Genomic DNA, 20,598 nt, shown 5'->3' with positions numbered 1-20,598 from the left:
TCTAGTGCAGGTGCACCACCCCTCCAACTCTGCAAATAGACAAAAAGACCGTAAGTCACGTACTAGTCGGACGGAGGGTTCCGCAGGCATTAGTTAACTAGATGAGCGCCGCCGACATAAGCTCCGATTGACCCCGCTTCGTCAAGTACTTATCTACTACTTCGGTGTCCTCAGTTCAGCTCAGCTCTGCTAGATCTGCTTCGATCGATTCAATCAACTATCTAGCTATATAATCATGTATTCTCTGCGCAATCGCGTTGCTCTCATTACGGGCGGCTCACGGTATGTTCACCCGCTCCGCTGTGTTTACCTTATTGGGGCATTTATTGACGATATGTGACGTTTAGAGGGCTGGGTGCTCTTGTGGCCCAGAAATACGCCGCCGAGGGTTGCAATGTCGCCATCAATTACGCTTCGAGCAAAGACGCTGCTGAGAAATTGGCCGAAGAACTGCGAGAGAGTTACAAGGTCAAGGCTATTACTATACAAGGTGTAGGTTGTGTCGAGTGTGATTGACGAAGTGCTGGACTGATATCGTGGCTGTATTATCATTTAGGATGCCGGTGTTCAGAATGACTGCGTTAACGCTGTCAAAACCACCATTGATCAGTTGGGGGGCCTGGATATCATTGTTTCGAACGCAGTGAGTTGCTACTCTCCCGGTCCATGTCAGCAATTGGGGAAGGTTGACTGAACGCATGGCCAGGGTTGGACCAAAATGACCAAGTTCAATGACTTGGACGCTATGAATGACGAGGAATGGGATAGAGTAGGTGTCACAATGGGGTGAACCCCGCAGAGGGTCGCCGCGGTTTGCAAGGCTAACGAATTCCTCAGTGCTGGTCAATGAACATAAAGGGTCATTTCTATCTTTTCAAAGCAGCACTGCCCACATTCAACGCAAACCCCGAGGGTGGTGTGTTCCTCCTGACCTCATCTATTGCGGTAGGTCCTCTACGAAGATCGAATGGTAAGATGCGCAAGTGTTGACCAGCAAGATAGGCCGTTTCGCCAACTGGAAGCAGCTTGCCATATGCGATCACCAAAGCAGGAGGTAAGCATACCGCAATGGACGCTTTGCATCCCCATTAACATCAGCAACAGGTCTGCACATGGTGAAATGCCTTGCACACACTCAAGGTAGTAAGGTGCGCGTGAATGCGGTTCTTCCTGGCCTTCTCTTGACTGAATGGGTAAGTAGCCTCATTGCAGTTGCAGTGCAGCTCGATCACGGTAGAGCTAATGTGAACGAACCATAGGGCCAGCGCTTCCCTGCCCAAGCAATTGAGGGGTGGACGGCAAAGACAGCCCTTAAGAAAGTGGTAAGGCTCTTGACCAATCCATGCACGATTTCCGCCTATTAACGACTCGTGAACAGCCTGAGCTTGAAGACGCTGCTCAAGCATATGTCATGCTTGCGCAGAATTCATCTATGACCGGGCAAGAGATACAGATCGGTAGGTGCTCTTGCTTTTGTTGTCTACAACAAAACTAACTTTTCAGATTCCGGATTCTCCTTCAAATAGAGAAAATGCGGAGCCTTGCGAAGTAGACTTTCTGATGTGGCATTGGGCACTGGAACGGGTAAATTTTAAGTGCTAGAGCTGGTATCATGACGTTAGCAAGATAGAACACATATCAGTTTACTTTTATCACCAGTCCCCTACACAAGAGGGTTGTAAAACGGCGTATAGCCCACTTCACCAGAGTAAAATGTCCGGTCGCCAACCATGCGAGCCTTTAGGGCAGCGCGAAGAGCGTCGGCATTCGGCTCGCCTTCCACCTTCATCTGATGTACCTTGATGAGCTTCCCATCTTGCGTGAACACGTAAACGCCCTTTCCCTTTGTAGAATCAATGGGATGCGTGCCATCCACAAATGGCAAGCCTGGAACAACGGAGAACTTGTCGCAGCCTTTGAGTGGTGTCACTTCTTCAAACTCAGTGAAGATAACTCGCCGGTGTTGAAAAGAAGGCTTTTCACTGGACGCACTGTTGGCAACCAGTGCCCTACTCCAGAGTGGACCCAAAACGCGATTTCTTCTACTGATGTCCAAGGATGACCAGTTTTGCCAATCTATATGCCTGTCCTCCGGCTTGATCTTGGCCGCATGGACCAATGGGCCGTCTCCTTCAGAGGCTCGCCAACCCGCATCTTCCACCGGAGGAACGAAAAGACCTTCCCTTATACCCTTGACGAGAATATCCGCGCCCTTCGGACAAACCAAATTCAATAAATCGGGTACCGTGCATGTATCGGGACTGGGAATGTCAAAGCCAGGGGCTGGAGTCTGCGCCAGGATAGTGCCATGATCGAAATGCTTGAGATGGAGCGTCTGAAGGGTGACACCGGTCTTAGTTTTACCGGCTAACAAGGTGTGATGTAGTGGTGCAGGGCCCCGGAAGCTTCAAGTATTGTGTTAGCGGGGTCCGTTCGTGGGTAATCTGCGACTGCATACTCGGGAAGCAACGATGGGTGGACATTTAGGCCTCCATACTTCGCGCCGTTGAGAAGCCGCGGAGGTACGAACAGCCCAAATGAGACGGCAATGATCAGGTTTATAGGGCCACCGGGTAGCGTAGGTGGCTAACAGTGTCAGCACGTAGCCATAGTAGGTGTCAATAGCTGCGAGTTACCGTCCAGCCTCGAAAAGTATCTATCTCGTGAATCGGGAGCGACAACTCCGTTGCGGCCGCTTTGATGGGAACTGCAAGGTAAAAATACAATTAGCTGCGCGAACAACTTGTCAAGCTTGCCTAGATAAGTACCCTCGCGGATCTGCTTCAACCCTCTTCCAACCTTCTTCCCTGGCCTGCAAACGACATCAATTGAGGCAATCCGATCCGGTCGCTTGACATGTTCTTCATGGAGAGCTTTCAACGAAGCTATGCTGAAATCGTCAGATCCGCAAAAGAGAATCCGAAGTGGGTCGTAGGCCTTCGTCGCAAGGCATCTATGTGACAACGATGGGAAAAGACCGGCTCGTCTGTAGACACAGAGAGCTCCAGGTCCCCGCAGGAGAAACATGGCCAGCAATTGACGGCAGCGATGTGCGGGTGACGGAACAATCAACAGTCGCATCCGCAGCAGCTCCGGCAAGTTCGCCGACCTGCCATCTCCACCACGTGATGTCACCGCCGCCCACTACTCCAGTCCGTCTGGTGATGATGAGTGTTTCCCACTCAACTGCACTGCTTCACTGTGAGCTGGAGCTCACGGTTTGATGGTGCAATGCCGGAGAGCGATTTAGCGTCAGTGATTCCTGCGCAGCTGTCGTTCCTCGCTATATACAACCCCCGCCTCGGTCCGACCGACGAGACAATCCGCGACCAAGTCGTCTTCTATACATCTCGATCGGGTCGATCGCGCCGACGTGAAGGCTCCGCAGCTGACGATGGCGACCAATACTCCAACGATTACTGGAATGAGATATTGCGACAGATAGGTCTGGCACAGGGCATGGTAGGCTTTGCCAGGTGGGACTCGCTACACATCTTTCTACCACAACTGGCGCTGTACTAAAGATCCTAGGGACTTTTCGCAAGGAAAAGCAGTCGATTACGTCGAAACCGAAAAATCGCAGATTATCCTACACGAACTTGAGAAGGACTGGTGGATTTTAGCTGTAAGTAGACTTGCGCCAGAGCATCACATCGATAGCTGCTGAGCTTGTTACAGTCTGTCGACCTGACTCGCCTCCCACTTGATCAACCTAGCACAACTTCCTCCCAGCGCGATGCCTCGTCTCCTTCATTCAGCTATTCCTCAAGGGAGATGTCTCCTCCTGCTTTGCTAATACAACAACTGCGTCGAGCCCACTCCATCTTTCTTCTCCACCACGATTCGACACTTGACGCCTTATACAGTCGTGTTGGCAGACCTACATTCTGTGCTCTCCTTGATAATTTCTGGTGGAAGTTCTCATGGACCTGGGAGGTTCTTCTAAGCGGAAACCCCGCTGTAGACATATACAATGGCGTCAAGCTCTCCGCTGGGGGTGAACTCGGAATCGGCGTTGGCGAAGAAGAGTGGGGAAGCGGGGAGAGGGAGGTTTTAGAGGATTTTGTCGCCCGCACAGATGGCCTCCTGGACTTAGTTGTCTCACGATTTGGTGATCCTAGTTCCTCTGACAAGGAGCCGGCAGCAAACAACAGACCGGGAGATTCGCTGAACACAGGTGATGGCGAGGACCGATGGCTTGGCTCAGGAGCTTGCCCTAGGCCTGCAGATGGCGTTATATTCTCAGGAGTAGGAGGAATCTCTAGGCCGTCCCTCTTGCGAATCTCACAATGGATGGAATCAATCTACAGATACGGCGCCGACGCATACGGAGTAGGCGAAGACCCAAGCTCACCACGTCGTCGAAAGCGGCGAAGAAAGCACCGCAGCAAACTAGCTGGAAGCGATCCCACCAAGCAAACGGTGGCGGAACCTCAAGCTACGACACCCGATCGCCCTTTCTCTCCAGGTATACCACCTCCACTCGTGGTAGGAACAGCGGAGTCTCCGCAGGCTCCACAGAAGTCGAGCTCACATACCAGTGGCGAGAGCTCACCAGTAGGAAGCGATCGAGGAAACGATTGGATAGGCTTCAGGACAGAGACATTTGTGAAATATCTTACTCTTGGCTATGGCTCGTCTTGGGGAGTATCGTCGGGAACAGCCAGTCCACACCCGCGAGTCGAGGCTATAAAGCGAGAAGACAGGCCGATGAGTCCAGACAAACAGACGGATTTGTCTACTGATGCTCCGGGAGCCACTAATGGGGAGGACCCTCAGCCCAATGATGGCAAAAAGATTCAGAGCTGTGGGAAATTCCTCATTGGCCTGCTTTCTAATACTGACAATCAGAGCGCACCTATGCACGAGGGCTCTGACCCAACGGACAGTCAGACAGGGCCATCGCAGAATAATATAAACTACAGACGCTTGCACATTCAATTGTCAGAGTCTACGGAGCCGGCTCTAACAGGTAAGGGGTTCAATGTGTGATTAGACCTTCCACAGCTAACCAGCTGCATCTAAGGCTTAACAGAACTGCAAGTAGTAGTCTATATCGTATGCCTTCCCCATACCACACAGCCTTACTACCAGAACTAACAGACTTACAGCATCAACCATTCATATATACATTCCTATTTGATCCTGCAACCCCGACTCTATCCGATCTGACGCTATATCAGAGCATCAGCCACCAACTCAGCCCTCTCCATAAATCTCTCAGCAATTCCACATCACCTGCCACCGCAGAACTTCGCATTTCCATGTCTGATAACGCCCTCGATATCAACAAGCGATTTTCCGGTAAAACGCAGCCCGTCTACAATCTAGTCTACGACCAGACAAACTTGACAATCCGCTCTTCAATCCCGAACATACCAGACCTTGGGTCCACCGTCAACGAACCCCGGGATCCAGCCACACACCCATGGTCGCGTGTCGAGAGCCTCAATATCCATCACCGGCTCTTAAGCACCCACCTTGAAACCCGCTCGCGACCTCTCGAGGTCGAAAGAACCTGCAAGACCAGCCGCGGCTGGTGGATCGTCTGGATCCGAATGTCCGAACCCCCCAGACAAGAACAAGAGAACACGGCCTCCAACGCCAGCGTTCAGACCAACACGGAGCCGGACAACAACAATGCCCACCAGGAAGCATTCATCGTCCGCAGATCCAGTGACTCCGTCTCCCCATCCGGACACGCACGCAATAGTAGCAGCACTCGATTCTTCCGCGATCTAGGCGGGGCTTCATCGCCGGGATTGCAGGCATCGCGGACCGATACAGGACCGGGGAAACTTGTCGAAGGGCTGGGCCTGGACGCAAGACGATATATTGAGAACTTGCTCAGCTTGAATAGATAAGACACGACATGATATATATACATTTACGAACCAATAAAGCGATTCAATTGATATATTTGATAGTCACTATTTGCAATGAATATGGTAGATCATTCACCCTGCCAGTACTACCACATCTAATGCATTGCATCCTGAACCAATCAGACAAAAGGGAATAGCAACTGTAAGTACTACTGTAGCCGAAGATAAATAATTCACTATCCACTTAAAACGAAGATCATACCCACAGAACAAACCCACCTACAAGCGAGGCAGAAATTTGATAGATGCTTCACTCAATGCATGACTCGGAGTAAGAAGAAGCATGAGATACAGTGAAGAAGATCTTCACTGTAAGACAGGCAATGAAACTGAGTAGTTCATCGTGCCTTGATCCGACAATCCATCTTTAGATTGTTATGCTAAACTCACGATGTATATATTTCAGTACTCAAGTACTTTTAGTAGAACACCCAGTAATTGAATTGCCTTTCAGCATTCATATAATAAAGTATATACATAAGCTCGAACTACACCTTCTACTTACTATAAAAAAAAAAATTAGATAGTCAAATAGGGAAGGAAACCTAGGTACACACTTGTGTAGATAGTAGGATAGTTCATTACCCCTGAAAAAGAATAGTCCCGTAAGTCACATACAGAACCGCCGGTACGTACGTACGTACGTATGTATGTATGAAAACGAATAAAATCGAACGGGGTCATTAATACATACCGCATAACAACTTACTTCCTGTTTCTATCACGTACTATAAATGACTACATTATATCTTCTACTTTTTAAACATATATCTACTATTTCGCTGTTCCTTGTTTTCTCGCGACTATCGGATTTCCATATATAGATGGAGAACCAGGATGAGTGGTCGTGGTTGAACTTACGTCTTGACTTCTATCTAGTTCGGCTAGTGTTACTATCATTAGACGCTAGCTATCAGTGGATTGGCATCCTTCCCCCCCTTGGCTTTCTGTAGGCTGCCGAATATCGCTGTGTTAGGCTATGGAGTGTTGCTATTTGAGGTAGTATGCGTACCACTCGTCAATCTACTGATATGGGTCAGAAAGTACGGATGCTAAAATAGATGGTTGTACTGGGAGAATACCCAGTGCATACGCAACAAGGATCACAGTACGAGAAAGGCGTGGAAGAAAATGGTGGATTAGTAAATAGTAACTTAATAGGCGTGCTAGATATTCCTCATGTCTGCTCGGAGACCATGACGATAGAACATGATGCAGTGCAGGTTCGACTGGATAGGCTGCAGGACATGTAGGAGAAAACCAAGCCAACGACAAATTCCATGCATTCTCTTTAACCGAAACAGGGGAAAAACAACAGAAATGGGGGATAAGACTGTGCTGAGGGGAATCCGTACAAAGTGAGAATCGGGGTTCCGACTCTCGACTTCTTTTTCTTTCCTTGGACCGGATACATTCGGGAGATTTGACTGATGGAAGAGACGTGTGATGAACGCATTTCCCCAGTTGCTCAATTCCGAACTGCAGTACTCGGGGTAGCGAGGACGTTTGCTTTGAAGGCAACCTGGCGCCCTTCTTGCCATAGTGACCGAGAACCATCCCGTTAGGCGCCTATGGAGCTGGAAACCGATAGGAAAGAAAAAAAGAAAAAACCCACGAGGTTATGAAGACAACGCCTCCCTAGAAAATCAAATCAAGTCTGCAAAATAGAAAGTCGACCAAGTGCATAGCCAGATATCCCATGAAGCTCATGTGCCCGTGATTGAACATTATCCACACTCGCATCCGGGCACACATAGTGGAACACGCCAACGGAATGACCCCCTCTTAATAAATAGTAGAAAACCAAAGGATCAGACGCTTATCCGTTCATATAATCTCCGCATGAAACAGACCTTTTGCGAAGGAGAGAAAACTAGTTTACAGGATAGTGCACTTCTTCTTACTCTTGTGGGTCTTGGTAAGAAGGGCAGCCCGGGTGGCAGCCTCGAAGACCTCGCGGACACCCTCGTTGGTGCGCGCAGAGCACTCAAGGTACTTGTAAGCACCGATCTTCTTGCGAACCTCCTCACCCTAATCGCATATTAGCCTCTATATCGGGGGATGATGCATCCTTTTGGTCGTGTGCCACATACCTGCTCAGGGGTAACCGGCTTTTGGGAGGTCTTGTGAAGCTCCTCGATGGTCTTGGGGTCGTGGCGCAGATCCATCTTGCAGCCAACAAGGATGATGGGGAGTCCCTGACAGAAGTGGAGGACCTCAGAGATCCACTGCAATGATATTAGTTATCTGGAAAGCAGGTCCTTTGCCCATCTGCCCGCTAAGGAGACGAGGCATGTCGCGGAGAACTAACCTTCTCCTGGACGTTGTCGAGGGAATCGGGAGAGTCAACCGCGAAACAGATCAGGATGACATGGGAGTCAGGGTATGAAAGAGGACGAAGACGGTCATAATCTTCCTGACCAGCCGTATCCCAAAGGGCAAGTTCGACGTGCTTGCCATCGACCTCTACGTCGGCGACGTAGTTCTCAAAGACAGTAGGGACGTACACCTAAAGCGTGATAGGGTCAGCTTGACAGAAGCGGAGTGCTTGTTGACTGGAAGGCTAGCCAGATATCTCGAGATGGCCATGGGGGGGTGAAAGACGGCATTAAGGATCAGGTCAGGAGGGTCGGTGGAAGCTAACCTCAGGGAAGGTACCCTTGGAGAAGACGCTGGTAAAAAAGAAGAAGCCAGAGTTAGTTCACTGCTTGATCCCTATGTAGCGAAATTGGAAGAAGGGAGGATACTCACATCAAGAGACAAGTCTTACCGCAGGCACCATCGCCCACGATGACGAGCTTGCGGCGGATTTCAGCCATCTTTCAGAGCGTGGAGGATTAGCAAAGGACGAGGAGGAAGAGAAGTTGAATAGAAATAAAGGGGATGATGTGGTGAAAGAGTGGCCAACGACAACGAGCGAGGTGGGAAGCTGTTGTTGCAGGAGTGGATGGATGGGGGTGTTGGATGGGGGAAGTTGAGAGTAGAGAAAGGGACAAGTCAGGCGCCCGAGGAAAAGGGTTATCACGTACGGTGCAGGGGAGTCGTAGGCGCAACGGGCGCGGACTAAAATATTCAGGGAGGGAAAGGCAGGGTGAATGGCCGAGCCAAGAGTTTCCAGTAATAAACCCAACAAACGAGTTTACGAGGAAAGAATGGCACGGAAGGTAGAAAAAAAGTTCCCCAAGGAACAATGATGAGGAAGGGAGGAAAAGGTTGTTGATAGAAGGATGGAAGAGAAGAGAGGGAGAGAGAGAGAGAGAGAGAGAAAGAGAGGAGAGGGAGAGAGACAATGCTTGGTGCAGCTGGATTGGTACTGCTGCTGCTGCTGCTGCTGCTGCTGCTGCTTTGCTGCTGGCGTGTGTATGGGTCAGTTATCGGCGGTTGGCCCCAGGGCTGGCTTTTGGCTCCTCCTTCGTTTGGGCGACGTCCTGTTCTTTCGTTTCCCTCCTCCTTCAACCCCCCCGTTCCTTTCAGGTGAGGCTCCCTGTTCCCGAAAAGTAGGGTGACTAAGGAAAGGAACCCGACCAAACCTAGACTAGAAGGGCCTGAAACGGTTGGCAAGCGACATTTGGCCCAGCCCCATCCACCTTTCCTGGTGAAAACGCTATGTGGCTGTGAAAGCCAGTTAGTTCTTTTATTATTTTATTTTATTTTGATTTGATTTGATTCAGATTATGACGATTTTATTTTCCCACTCTTTCTCCCCTTTCCCTCCAATTTCCCCATTCATGTGATTCAATTAATTATTATCTTTCCTCCCATCTTGGACACACTCTTATTACTGTATGTAGATGTACTACTACAGAACAAAAGGCAAAAAAGAAGAAAAAAAAAGAAAAGTATCATACTTGGGAATGACGTGATATGCTTTCCCAGTCTCCTCAGTAGGACACAGTACAGTTTGATGGCTTGTATCGCATTGGAATTTAATAAAATGGTTTATGGGCCAACCAGATGAGAGATGTCGGATAATCTTTCCACGCCCTTTCTTTCTCTTTCTTTTCTTTCTTTCTTTTTCATCTCTACAATTGCCATCTCTCCTTTTCTTCTATCAAATTACCTCCTTTTAATAGGCACCGAATTTGTTTCGCTTGTGACCCAGTTTCTCTCCTTCGTACAATGCTGCTTACTTAGCTGCCTAGTTTGGTCTGCCTTCATTCTCCGTCAAAGCCACCGTGGCTGAAGACTAATGACAGGGTGAACGCAGTAATAATCGACATTACCTACGGGTATCAGTGGCACTTACGTATTGTCGTGGCTCGTGTTTACACGATTATGTACTCATTCCCAGGCATTCAGCCCAGTCAAGCTTCATCCAGTTTCTTCCCCTGTAGTAGTCGAGCTCCTTTTTTGCTGCTATTAAGCTCCAACCTAACTAGTTCTTCGGTCCATCTCGGCTGCGTAGTGGTAAGTTAGTTAGACTAAGCACTGAATAGTTGTCAGTCGTCAGACTGCATTGCCTTAGCCTTCTTCTATATTCCGCGGGCTTATCTTCCGAACAATTTCGAAGGGGGGGAACTGCAAAAGTAAAAAGGTAAACAAAAATTGCCTGCTACAATTGAGGCCATGCCATAATCGATATACTTCGTGATAGTACTACCAGTAACATGGTCCATCCTACATCCGCAATAGAAGAACTCCCCGTCGACACCATAGTTACCGTCGCCATAGTCGGAGAGAGCCTAGAAGCCTGTGGGCGCCCCAGAGAGTCGGAGCTGTCGGCTGTGGCTCCATACTTCTCCTAATCGGCGGTGTCGCGTCCCTCCGGTTGTCTGGGTAAGCTGCCACAGTATGTTGTAACTCATGTGTTCCTCTCACTTCCATGCTTCAGCATTAAAGATCGCGATAATCAAGCCAGCGAATTCCAAGTTCAATACAAGTCTTCGGGAGGTCAAGCAATTCCTCGATTCGCTATACTCATTCGGGCCTACCCTGCATGCTACCCCAGCTTTCTTCCTTGGACAGACATACCGGCTGGATTTCGCCTATGCATCTTGGATCACTCATTACATCGTGCTACACCATGCACGGAGTACTCCGCCCCAAGGAATAACATCATAGTCTGCAGCTCGCAATGATGTAGACGGCTGGTGGTGGAAGGGATAACCCAAAGATGATAACCCTGCAGGCGCCCTATCTTTACGCTGATTCGTTCCATTGCGAATGTCCCGATAGTCCAGGATTGAGCGTGTAGATACCTGCTGTACGGTCTGCATTGGCGATCCGAGTATAGCCAGGCAGCGGTCAGATTGCTTTTTCAGCGAACAACTCATCACCAAGCCAGACTTTCTGTGGGCATTATGGAGTAAAAATGATGATATTTCCTGAAAAGTGCCTTCAATTTCCAGAAGAATGACAGACCCTCGGCACTCAAGATAACTATCGGACCTTCCGAGGGAATAGGCTTAGCCTGGAAGGAGTAACCAAAGGTACGTACTTCTGGTGCGGTATGACGGTAATCTTCCAGACCCGCTAGGGGGGAGATGCTTCCTTCAATTACCGACAGCAAAGAGACGTGGCGGTGCAATTGATCGCCATGCTCTTTACCAAACATGGTCGGTACGTATATTCCTCCAGTGCAAACGTCATCTTTGACTAGAAGCAGGCAACTCCTTTATTTCTTTCCTATTCTGAATATCAAAACAGATTGAGGATCGAAAGACGCAGAGGATCACGGAGTATATGGTCACCATTGCAAATAGCTGGTTGTCAAGTGGGGTGGTTGTGACCGTACTTAAGACTCAGCAAATGGCCTGGCTGACGTTTCGTATGCGGAATGCGGAAGTGCAGGAAAGATGCTGCAAGTCCGCGGCCGAGACGCTTTACTTCCACTACGGAGTCGATTTTCCGTACTCTCCGAGTTCCTTCGTGCGGAGAAAGCAGCCATAGATGATCTGCCACGGCCTTCTGGGCCTAGTTGCTGTACGAGAGCAGGTCTTGTGCACCTATGAAGTACATGATCTTCACTGTTCTGAGTCAGTCTCTCAAACAGCAAACGCTGTTGAAATGTTGCTAGCTCAGTCTTGTGCCTGGCTGACTTGGCAGGCTGTGGTTGTGTCTGACCGAACCTGCTTATTGCCTACTGATCGTGTCAGATGCTGTGCCGAATCCAATTGGGGATCCGTAACTCTCAGCAGTGGTAAGACATGATCGGTGACACCGTCCCAGAGATCCGCTACATTGGCATTTGTCCTACAGGTGGCTTCTTGCAGTAAGGATGGCAGTCATCGATGGATTACGAATCTACACAGTTGTCTGCCAACCCACTTCACAGAGTCGATAGATTTGGACGTTGTATTAGGTAGCTCTTGAGTGTGTTCACCTTCCCGGAGGATCTACTCAGTACCTCGCACATCATTGAACAAGTCATCGCGCGAGAGGTCCCTGCGTTAGCTCGCCGGTGATCTCACACAGCAGAGTACACTGAAGTACGCTGGGCATGTACTGGAAACACTACGTTGTTGCCTGCTACGGATACCTGTTGCCAATGATGGCATACCCCTTGTGCCTTCGGCGTTGAAGACGATGGCGGCTGTGCCATGAAGACCACAACTGATATGAATCCATTTAAATTTCAGAAAGATTGAGATACCGTATTATAGTATCAGTACCTGCAGCGGGAATAGTTGGCGTTACTCCCTGAGAGACTATGAGGACAGGGCCAACCTTGTGTGTGGGTTATCATAATCCTTAGAGGTAGCATGATCTATAGGCAACATGATACACTCTTCTTTGTGCTGATAAATAAAACCAAAGCCTCCCGCGTTATAGCACCATACACTGGATGTTATGATGTCTACATCTATGGGAGACCCCCGATATAGCACTTATACCCAAACGAAGATGGCATAAACAGTCCTTGAACATGAGCGATGGTCTCGGTATGGTTGCAATCGATCTATGGTAAATGGACAGCCCTGTGCCACATCAACTTATCTGCTCTGCAGAATAAGTCTAAGGTCCTCAGTCTATATTAGTTCTCTTTGGCCTGTAGGATCTAAAAGATACTGATAACGATGCTTCATTTCGTACTGGTCAAAGAGTCCTCTCCGTTCCTCGAATATATTGGGGATTCCACTTTTCAAGATTTTCCATTCTCTCAAGGTAATACTGAACACAGAATATGAAGGGCACCCTGTCTCGATTGGAGGGGCCTTAAAAAGGTATTGACTTGGGGACTACTAGTACTTACCTAGTCCTAGGTGCACGTGCTAGGTTTGCCGTCGTAGCCCAGCTTTCTCTAAAGGTAGCTGCTGCATATTTGCTAGGATGTACTCAATGATTCAGATCTTTTAAAAGGATTTGCTTTAAAGTCTGCTTAATAATTCTTCCAGCAAATGTTGTGACGAGACTAATTGCAGTGTGTACATACTACTTTAGTACTTAGTAGTAAGTAGTTACGGAACCCCATTGGCTCTCCATAGTCCCGGTCACGTGCACGAACCAGGGCCGCAATTTTCCCTCCCGAGCATCTCTCAAGGCTTCCTGGTGACTCCGCGGGAACAATCGGCCATTGCTGGGCAACAGTCAAGATGCAGAAGGTCATTCGAAGGACCGCCCTGGCGCGGAACCAGGCCACACGGAAAGCAGTTCGAGCCACCAAATCAGCCGAACGCGAGGAATTGAAGGACAGTCTAAGGCAGCGCTTTGCCTACAACCGCATCGAGCTCGACAACCTCCGCGCGGAAAGACAACGACGCCGTGAAGACTGGCTCCGTGGACCCCTGGCTCCCCAGCGCGATGCCGGTCTTGAAGGGAGGCTTTTTGGTGCGTTAAGCCCTCAGGCAATGAACCCTCCGCCTATTCCGGAGCACTTGCGGAGACAGTACATCAACATCGCTCCCGGCGACCGAGTATGCATCATGAAGGGCAAAGACAAGGGCAAGATCAACGAGGTTACTAGGGTGGATGCTACGACCGAGACTGTTGTGGTCAAGGATCTCAACATGGTATGAAAATATGTCTGGAGTAACCACTGTTTTGTTTGCTGATCCTTGGAATTTCCAATAACAGGCCGATGTCCACTTCCCCGACTGGCTGAATGAGCAGTATGGCAACTCGAGCCCCTTCCAGTCCGTGAGCCTGCCTCTTTCCATTGACGATGTTCGCCTTGTCGTCGCTCTCGATGATCCTGTCACCGGCGCCACACGAGATGTATTGGTTGAACATGTCCGCGGTGGAGAGCCTTTCCTCGAACGCGAGTACGGTACCGAAACGCCCCGACACACGAGATACATTGCCGGTGAAGACATTGAGATTCCCTGGCCCCGAAGTGACCCTGCAGAAATGAAGGATGAGACCTGGGACACGCTCCGTATGGAAGTCGAAACGCCCACTTGGATGCCGTCGTTGCACTATGCCCCATTCCCTCCCAGCGTCCTGGACGAGCTCCGCAACAAGTTTTCGAAGTACAGAACCAGACACGATGAGGAGTGGGTGGAAGCCAGGAAGTTGGAAGACTACAGAAGGGAATATCTGCAAAGCCGGTCTTTGTTGACACCCAGAGGTGAATTCTTGGCCATGCTTCAAGCCAAGAGGCAGGAGCGCCAGAACGCGAGGAAGGATGCCAATGGAAATTACATCCTGGATGATAAGACGGTCGGATTCATTGAGAACTTCATGAAGGAGAAAGCGACCAAGAAAGCCTAATTGCTTGCTGGGATTTCGTTTGGTGTTCCGACTTGTGGGAGAGTGCGCCTGGGTCTTTTCTGTTTCATTTCCCTTTTCCTTTTTTCCAATGGGTGTACACAATTATACTACTGTAGCATAGAATCTGAATGTATAAGATGAATAGTATGGATAGGCTGCTTCCCTGCAACACCAAACTGTAGGTTGATTTGAGTACAGTTACATCCGTCGCAAGAAGACTGGACGTAGGCGCGACCGGACCCAATCTTTGCGGACTACTTTGCCCCAAATGCGCTCGAAAATTATGGATGCGCGCGCCCACGGGTCGACAGGGCCGCCAGGGGAGGTCTGCAGCTGCGTTCCTTGCTAACTACTTTCTTTCTTCATCCATCCGATCCGCGTCCCGGTTTACCCATTTCTCCCCCATTCAACTTCCTTTGTCCTAGGCGGCCTCAACTGTTTTGACTTACGCAGATTATATATATAAGCGTCATTGGGGCTGTCACCTTCCACAGCATGGCTTTTGCCACGATCAACTCGTCGGTGCCGTCCAGTATCCCGGCCATTGAGGACGCCTTTGCCGCCCAACCAGCGCTCAAAAAACGGGTTTACGATGCGATCGGTGCGTGTTATGTCGCTTAAGACAACAATCTACTTTCACCCCACAACCCCATAGAAGGGGCAAGGACTGCCGGCTGACCCTCTTGACCTGTAAACAGCACATACCCCGCAACATGGACTTCTCTTCGAAGATATCGCGAAATACACTTCCAGCCTGCTGGCCAGGACTGCAACCGCCCCCGTTCGGCCTGTCGAGGTCGTCACCGACGGCCCGGCCATGAAGAAACGAAAACTACAGAATGGCAATGCTACAACTGCCCAATCCTCCGGGGACCTGAAAACCGATACTTCGCTCCAATTTTACATGCAGGATGTCTCCTTTGCTGTTCCCCAGCGGAAGAAGCTTACGCTCGAAATCACCGCGGGATTCTTACGTGCGAGAAATCAGACATCGAAGGAGGTCGAGTTTGGAGTACATTTGGAAAACATACGTATGTGTAGAACTATGGTTGATGGAATTGGTGTCAATGCTGACAATGTTGTTGAATCCCAACAGAGCATGTCTTGTGCCTCCCCGTTCCCGAGAAGAACCAGCGACAATTTAACTTCTGCATTATCCCCCAATATGCGGACGGCGTCAACTCACCACCTGAAGGTGTAGCTGCTCCCGATGCCATCGTATGGACGGTCAACGACGGACCGCCCAAGGCAGCGTTCTCAGGAAATGGACAACAGCTTGGAACGGATAACGAAGAAACGGCTGATAAACTTGTCCAGCGGATACTGAACGACAGCCTCCCACGGACCAAGGTTGTGCGCCCAGATGAGCGAGAGTTCGTGAGTGCTATGCCTGAGGCTCACCGCAAGGGGGAGAAGGCCTATCATGTCAAGGCCTTCCGTGGCAGTAAAGAAGGTATGCACGCCGTGTCTTTCCTTATGTCCCCTTGACTAAAAATGTTACATCTCAGGCTATCTCTTCCTTCTTTCAACGGGAATACTATTCGGGTTCAAGAAACCACTGGTCTTCTTTGCCTTCGAAAACGTCGACTCAATCTCATACACCTCTGTCCTGCAACGGACCTTTAATCTCAATGTTGTAGCTCGGCCTACGTCAAGCGAAGAGACGCAGGAATTCGAATTTTCCATGATCGACCAGGCCGACTTCTCCGGAATTGATGGTTATATCAAAAAGCATGGTCTGCAGGATGCCAGTCTTGCCGAAGCACGACGTGCGAAGCGATACAATGTCAACAATGCCAAGGGAGACGATGAAGCTGCTGCCAATGGGGAAGGGGCCGTCGAGGAGGAAAGTGAACTACAGAAAGCCCAACGCGAGCTGGAAGATCAAGAGGACGAGGATGAGGAAGATTACGATCCCGGGAGTGACAGTGAGAGCGACGGAAGCGGCTCTAGTAGTGAGGACGACGACGACGATGATGATGAGGACGATGAAGGCGACATGGATGAGGACGGCGAAGAAGAAGACCGAAATTTGGTGGCGGAGGAGCTCGGAAGTGAAGCAGAAGACGTTCCGGCGGAGGAACTGTGAGAGACCGCCTATATATCCAACCTGCTGCTGTATGAATAAGTGACTGTTGCTATGGTCACACCAACACACCCTGTGTGCGATGTGATGAAGTGTATTCGACAATCGCGTGGCTAAAACCACTCTTCTGGATGGGCGGCTCGTTACATTACACCAGGCCACTCGAACGTATGAATTTTTGGGGCCGATTTAGGCCGGACTATGCCCCTGCATTATCTGGCATACGCGCCTGTATGCCGTAGAGTTTTGCCAACGAGGCATTCCACGTCTGATGTAGTTGGGGAAGGAGAAACCGTTTCAAGGCTGCATTGAATGCGTTTCAAACGGGCAGTCATCACTACAAGGCCAATCGAGCAGAACAAACCAAGCACAGGCATCCAGTGGGATGTGGGTCATGGACGTGTCAGATGCGTCTAAAATGGAGGAGCCACTGATGGATGTGCTACGGAGTTGCAGGATGCCCGGCTGTGCGGCGCAGTACTCAGTAGCGACAATTCATGGGAAGTCAGTCCTCCATGGGAAATCCGATCATGACGGCCGGTTACTTCTTCGAGAACACTTCTAATCCTCCATATTATTGAAAAGTGGTGGAAGCCGCCAACCCAATTGGGCTCTTCGGAAGCACCGCTGTGCTATCAGGACCCCCAAATCCCACTCCGATACCTTGTACCAATGAAATCAGCAGGTCAATATACCTTGATAATGAGGACACTGCGGAGCAAAGTAATCCTCGTCCTACTCCTCGTTTGGAAAGAGTGGGGAGGGGGGGGTGTGGATGAGTATTAAGTCTAGTCTCCTAATTCTCAAGTCACTCACTCAGTCACAGCCTTCGTATCTATTATGTGTCTAGTATCTACTAACTGGTAGGGGCCAGGTAAGTACGGTATGATACATAAGTTTTCCCCGATACGACACCTATCTACCACTAGCAGCTACCGAACAATTTTACTAGTAGTAGTCGGACTACTATTTGAAGTAGCTCGATTGGTTGCCCTGAGCGTCAGGTTGGGTTACAGACTGGTCAGGGGCAGTGCCAGCTCAGCGCAGGTACCTTCAAACCCCTCAAGGCTTTTTAGATGCAGACCGCAGCACCTCACTAGTCACTAGGCAGATTAAGAGTGATTAGCCGCTAGGAGCCAGCTGACAGTCTGTCATTGTCGAATAATATATACGGGGCGTTGTTTTAGCTGGATTGACAGCTACGATCGCTGGCGATTATTGGTAGAGAAGGGGAGAAGGGAATTGGACCGCGGTGTCGGTTAGGTTACTTACTTACTTACCTAACTAGCAAAGTACAAAGTCAATTACTAGTTAGGTTGGATAGTATACGATCTTACTAACCTAGGAAGTTATTATCTGCGCCATTACCCGCAGCTTGCGGACAACTCGCATCCCCTCTGCGCAGGTACTTCAAACTCTGGGTTTAGGGGTCCTGGGGTTAAATTGTTGCTTGCTTGTTCCGGAGTAGAAATCCGATTGAGAGGAGGATGTGTCCCGCAATGATAGGGGAAAGAGAAGCAATGTGATTCGATTTATTGAACTACCGATCGGATAAACGATCCATAAAGATGAAGTTAGTCATTAGATACGTAGTGTTAGTCTATTAGGCATGTGTTGGCTTTTCATGAGCTCCTCTGCTCCAAGTCAAGTATAGGCAGGTTTTATGTTCCGCAGGGAAATAGATTGATACACCACGTATGTACCTGAAATTACGTTACCATGCCAAAACCAGCTAGACCTTGATGGCCATTTCCATCCTGTCGTTCATTCCTCGGTCAAGGGAGCAACCACAACTATCTTAGTAGGCCCAGGGGGGAGGACAAGTGCGACTTGTGAAAGTATAGTAGTCATTTGTAGTGATTATGGTAAATAAATAGTTGCTTGAAACTAGCCTCAATGTCAATTGCGGTGACTATATAATTATTCTAAATAGTATCTATATAGGTGTAGGAAAAGAGAATAAAATGGATGGATGGATTCCTTTTGCCCACCGTGAGCGAACCCCCGGGGGTTCCATGTTTCTTTTTTTTTTTTCTATTTTTTTTTATTTATCCTTTCCTTGTTTAGTGCTGGATGGAGCTTTTGACGACACACTTAAACTGCGCCAGCCCCATGTGGCACTGGGGTGGAAAAGAGGAGAAAAAGGTAACAATCGTACCATCGAGACCACCGCAATAATAAATAATCATAATAATAGCTTTTTCCATCTGGTCCAGAATCCACTGCTGGCGTCTACTAACCGGAGTAGTGCCCGCTTTCAACCGTTCATCGCCCAAACAGGCTGAGCGCTAGCGGCGCCGCTAGTAAAGGTCCCTGGGTCAGGGCGATTCCGAGTTCAGGATAAAATTTGGGAGGCGAATAAGCGCCATTGAAGTCTGCAACTCGATCCTTTCATTGGCTCTCATATTGTATCCAGAGTTTTCTTCACTTCCTTGGGATCAACAGTCCCAGTGTCTGGTAGACATGAGAGACAACTCTGGGGTAATCTGAAAAATATGGAGATCTTGTCTCACTCACATAATCTTACCTGATCAGCAAGTGGTGGTAATAGTAGTACTTCATTAGGAGAGAGAGGTATGTGGGAAGTGGAAGGACTGATGAATGAATGAATGAAGAAATGCATGGGGCCCTCGGGATGTCTCAGTGTAATCAGGTACCATACCCGTACTCCCGATTACCGCCCTTCATCCCCTATCGATGGGGCCTTTCCGGCTCCAATCGCCTGCACTAGTTGATACCAGTTACCCAGTTGTTACCATCGTTACCGTGAGAAAAACCGGGCGGAAGCGCCCCATTTCGAAGGGCGTCATCGGGTTTCGACTTTCTCGAGTCTTTCGACAGGTAAGTAAGTTACTTGACTTTACTGACTTTACTTACCTGAACTAGTAGCCGATACGGTTGTTCCGTCATGACCTGACCAAAACCTAGCAAAGGAACCAGACCGGACCAGACCAAACCTCTCTCTCTCTCTCTCTCCCTCTCCCTCTCATCCAACCATCGCCTCTCTTGTCGCGCTCTCTCTCCCTCTCTCTCTCTCTCCTCTTCCTCTTCCTCTTTTCTCCTGCTCCTGTTATTCTCCGCCTCATTTCTTTCCCTTCCTTTTCCCTTTCCCTTTCCCTCCTCCTCCTCCCCCATAGGCAGGTCGTAGCAGTTGTAGTTCATGCCATCGGCGTGTTCGCTGCTCACCTAGGTCCTCTCTACCTACCTACTCTTCCTCCCGTCTCCATTCCTCCTATCACACTTCTTTCCCTTCTTCTCTCTCCTCCCTCCGTCTTCCTCCCCTTCGACGGCGCCCTCCAATTCTACATCTACCACTGCCTGCCCAGTGCGTTTTTGCCGTACTGCCACGCGGTTGGTCGGTAGTAGGGGAATTTTCTTTCCTTATTTTTTTTTCCCTCCCTCCCTCCTTACCCCTTCTCGATTAATTCTCTTTTTTCCCAAAATCGAACATTTTATTCCTCGTCCCCTTTCCGGCGAGCGCACCCTTAACTGTCAGCCTGCAGCCCTCAAAGCTGTCGGTTCCCCGGAATACCTTGTTCTTCCCTCTCCCGTCACCCTTCTTGCCAACGCCGTCCAAGGGTGCACCCTATTCCCTCCCCGTCCAAATTCACCGGTGCGATTGTTCGAGCGACCATCTATCTCGCCGTCTGCGGTCTCCGATTTGTCGTCCGTCTAAATTCCGTGCTCGCTGTACACTGGGGTTCTCTTTCATGAATGGTTCGCATTGGTACCATCGGGCTTCCTGTAAGACTCCGGTCGCCTTTTCCCCCTCTCTCACCCTCCACGCCCCAGGGCCCGCTACTAGACCTCTTTTCTTTCGTCATTCATTCATTCATTCCCTCTTGTCGATTATTCTGACCCATCCCGTCAGGCTAGTCTCACGTGTAACCGCCGTTGATCGAGTCCTCTGAGCCTACCTTCCCCTTCTCTCCGCCCCTGTCCGCGGTCTCTCAACGTCCCTCCTCCCCTCCCAACTAC

General features: G+C 49.5%; 9 protein-coding genes across 9 annotated transcripts; 7 read left to right on the top strand and 2 right to left on the bottom strand.

The window, feature by feature from the left end:
• The first annotated feature begins 142 nt into the window (after positions 1-142).
• On the top strand, positions 143-1,637 carry BO88DRAFT_402777 (SDR family NAD(P)-dependent oxidoreductase). The gene is made up of 10 exons (XM_025706191.1): positions 143-282; positions 348-492; positions 557-643; positions 707-769; positions 838-945; positions 1,003-1,054; positions 1,105-1,193; positions 1,260-1,322; positions 1,379-1,457; positions 1,504-1,637. The coding sequence occupies exons 1-10, from the start codon at positions 236-238 to the stop codon at positions 1,524-1,526; spliced, it is 756 nt and encodes a 251-aa protein (XP_025565222.1). The 5' UTR covers positions 143-235; the 3' UTR covers positions 1,527-1,637.
• Positions 1,638-1,663: 26 nt separating this feature from the next.
• Positions 1,664-3,027, bottom strand: BO88DRAFT_334852 (methionyl-tRNA formyltransferase; the record flags this gene model as incomplete). The annotated part of the gene is made up of 4 exons (XM_025702823.1): positions 1,664-2,405; positions 2,459-2,586; positions 2,637-2,707; positions 2,769-3,027. 4 exons carry the CDS (start codon positions 3,025-3,027, stop codon positions 1,664-1,666), a joined length of 1,200 nt encoding a protein of 399 aa, XP_025565221.1.
• A 154-nt stretch (positions 3,028-3,181) lies between these two features.
• Positions 3,182-5,950, top strand: BO88DRAFT_485944 (uncharacterized protein). Its single transcript, XM_025712382.1, has 5 exons — positions 3,182-3,476; positions 3,532-3,625; positions 3,679-4,972; positions 5,027-5,058; positions 5,112-5,950. Exons 1-5 carry the CDS (start codon positions 3,232-3,234, stop codon positions 5,862-5,864), a joined length of 2,418 nt encoding a protein of 805 aa, XP_025565220.1. The 5' UTR covers positions 3,182-3,231; the 3' UTR covers positions 5,865-5,950.
• A 1,813-nt stretch (positions 5,951-7,763) lies between these two features.
• rho1 (Rho family GTPase RHO1) lies at positions 7,764-8,704 on the bottom strand (the record flags this gene model as incomplete). Its single annotated transcript, XM_025708638.1, has 5 exons — positions 7,764-7,916; positions 7,979-8,113; positions 8,197-8,394; positions 8,530-8,557; positions 8,637-8,704. 5 exons carry the CDS (start codon positions 8,702-8,704, stop codon positions 7,764-7,766), a joined length of 582 nt encoding a protein of 193 aa, XP_025565219.1.
• Positions 8,705-9,027: 323 nt separating this feature from the next.
• On the top strand, positions 9,028-9,419 carry BO88DRAFT_402773 (uncharacterized protein). The gene has a single exon (XM_025706190.1). The coding sequence runs from the start codon at positions 9,175-9,177 to the stop codon at positions 9,361-9,363; it is 189 nt and encodes a 62-aa protein (XP_025565218.1). The 5' UTR covers positions 9,028-9,174; the 3' UTR covers positions 9,364-9,419.
• A 200-nt stretch (positions 9,420-9,619) lies between these two features.
• Positions 9,620-10,283, top strand: BO88DRAFT_228641 (uncharacterized protein). The gene is made up of 2 exons (XM_025702054.1): positions 9,620-10,031; positions 10,093-10,283. Exons 1-2 carry the CDS (start codon positions 9,847-9,849, stop codon positions 10,217-10,219), a joined length of 312 nt encoding a protein of 103 aa, XP_025565217.1. The 5' UTR covers positions 9,620-9,846; the 3' UTR covers positions 10,220-10,283.
• Positions 10,284-13,380: 3,097 nt separating this feature from the next.
• BO88DRAFT_402772 (mitochondrial 54S ribosomal protein uL24m) lies at positions 13,381-14,693 on the top strand. The gene is made up of 2 exons (XM_025706189.1): positions 13,381-13,834; positions 13,899-14,693. The coding sequence occupies exons 1-2, from the start codon at positions 13,418-13,420 to the stop codon at positions 14,532-14,534; spliced, it is 1,053 nt and encodes a 350-aa protein (XP_025565216.1). The 5' UTR covers positions 13,381-13,417; the 3' UTR covers positions 14,535-14,693.
• Positions 14,694-14,904: 211 nt separating this feature from the next.
• On the top strand, positions 14,905-16,792 carry rtt106 (putative negative regulator of DNA transposition (Rtt106)). The gene is made up of 4 exons (XM_025706188.1): positions 14,905-15,135; positions 15,233-15,565; positions 15,631-15,987; positions 16,043-16,792. The coding sequence occupies exons 1-4, from the start codon at positions 15,030-15,032 to the stop codon at positions 16,621-16,623; spliced, it is 1,377 nt and encodes a 458-aa protein (XP_025565215.1). The 5' UTR covers positions 14,905-15,029; the 3' UTR covers positions 16,624-16,792.
• Positions 16,793-18,500: 1,708 nt separating this feature from the next.
• BO88DRAFT_228520 (uncharacterized protein) lies at positions 18,501-19,133 on the top strand. Its single transcript, XM_025702053.1, has one exon. The coding sequence runs from the start codon at positions 18,585-18,587 to the stop codon at positions 18,903-18,905; it is 321 nt and encodes a 106-aa protein (XP_025565214.1). The 5' UTR covers positions 18,501-18,584; the 3' UTR covers positions 18,906-19,133.
• Positions 19,134-20,598: the final 1,465 nt, after the last annotated feature.

Source organism: Aspergillus vadensis (genome assembly GCF_003184925.1).
Source record: "Aspergillus vadensis CBS 113365 unplaced genomic scaffold BO88scaffold_5, whole genome shotgun sequence".
NCBI lineage: Eukaryota > Fungi > Ascomycota > Eurotiomycetes > Eurotiales > Aspergillaceae > Aspergillus > Aspergillus vadensis.
This window is presented reverse-complemented; position numbering and strand designations above follow the sequence as displayed.

Excerpts from the sequence above, each read along its gene's own strand:
- BO88DRAFT_402777 (XM_025706191.1), top strand. The coding sequence starts at position 236 with ATGTATTCTCTGCGCAATCGCGTTGCTCTCATTACGGGCGGCTCACG. Across the intron at positions 1,323-1,378 it reads AGACAGCCCTTAAGAAAGTG|CCTGAGCTTGAAGACGCTGC; the intron begins GTAAGGCTCTTG and ends ACTCGTGAACAG. Across the intron at positions 1,458-1,503 it reads CGGGCAAGAGATACAGATCG|ATTCCGGATTCTCCTTCAAA; the intron begins GTAGGTGCTCTT and ends CTAACTTTTCAG.
- BO88DRAFT_485944 (XM_025712382.1), top strand. The coding sequence starts at position 3,232 with ATGCCGGAGAGCGATTTAGCGTCAGTGATTCCTGCGCAGCTGTCGTTC. Across the intron at positions 4,973-5,026 it reads TACGGAGCCGGCTCTAACAG|GCTTAACAGAACTGCAAGTA; the intron begins GTAAGGGGTTCA and ends GCTGCATCTAAG. Across the intron at positions 5,059-5,111 it reads TGCAAGTAGTAGTCTATATC|CATCAACCATTCATATATAC; the intron begins GTATGCCTTCCC and ends ACAGACTTACAG.
- BO88DRAFT_402773 (XM_025706190.1), top strand. The coding sequence starts at position 9,175 with ATGCTTGGTGCAGCTGGATTGGTACTGCTGCTGCTGCTGCTGCTGCTG.
- BO88DRAFT_228641 (XM_025702054.1), top strand. The coding sequence starts at position 9,847 with ATGTCGGATAATCTTTCCACGCCCTTTCTTTCTCTTTCTTTTCTTTCT. Across the intron at positions 10,032-10,092 it reads TTACTTAGCTGCCTAGTTTG|TAATAATCGACATTACCTAC; the intron begins GTCTGCCTTCAT and ends GGGTGAACGCAG.
- BO88DRAFT_402772 (XM_025706189.1), top strand. The coding sequence starts at position 13,418 with ATGCAGAAGGTCATTCGAAGGACCGCCCTGGCGCGGAACCAGGCCACA. Across the intron at positions 13,835-13,898 it reads TGGTCAAGGATCTCAACATG|GCCGATGTCCACTTCCCCGA; the intron begins GTATGAAAATAT and ends TTCCAATAACAG.
- rtt106 (XM_025706188.1), top strand. The coding sequence starts at position 15,030 with ATGGCTTTTGCCACGATCAACTCGTCGGTGCCGTCCAGTATCCCGGCC. Across the intron at positions 15,566-15,630 it reads AGTACATTTGGAAAACATAC|AGCATGTCTTGTGCCTCCCC; the intron begins GTATGTGTAGAA and ends GAATCCCAACAG. Across the intron at positions 15,988-16,042 it reads CTTCCGTGGCAGTAAAGAAG|GCTATCTCTTCCTTCTTTCA; the intron begins GTATGCACGCCG and ends GTTACATCTCAG.
- BO88DRAFT_228520 (XM_025702053.1), top strand. The coding sequence starts at position 18,585 with ATGGATGGATGGATTCCTTTTGCCCACCGTGAGCGAACCCCCGGGGGT.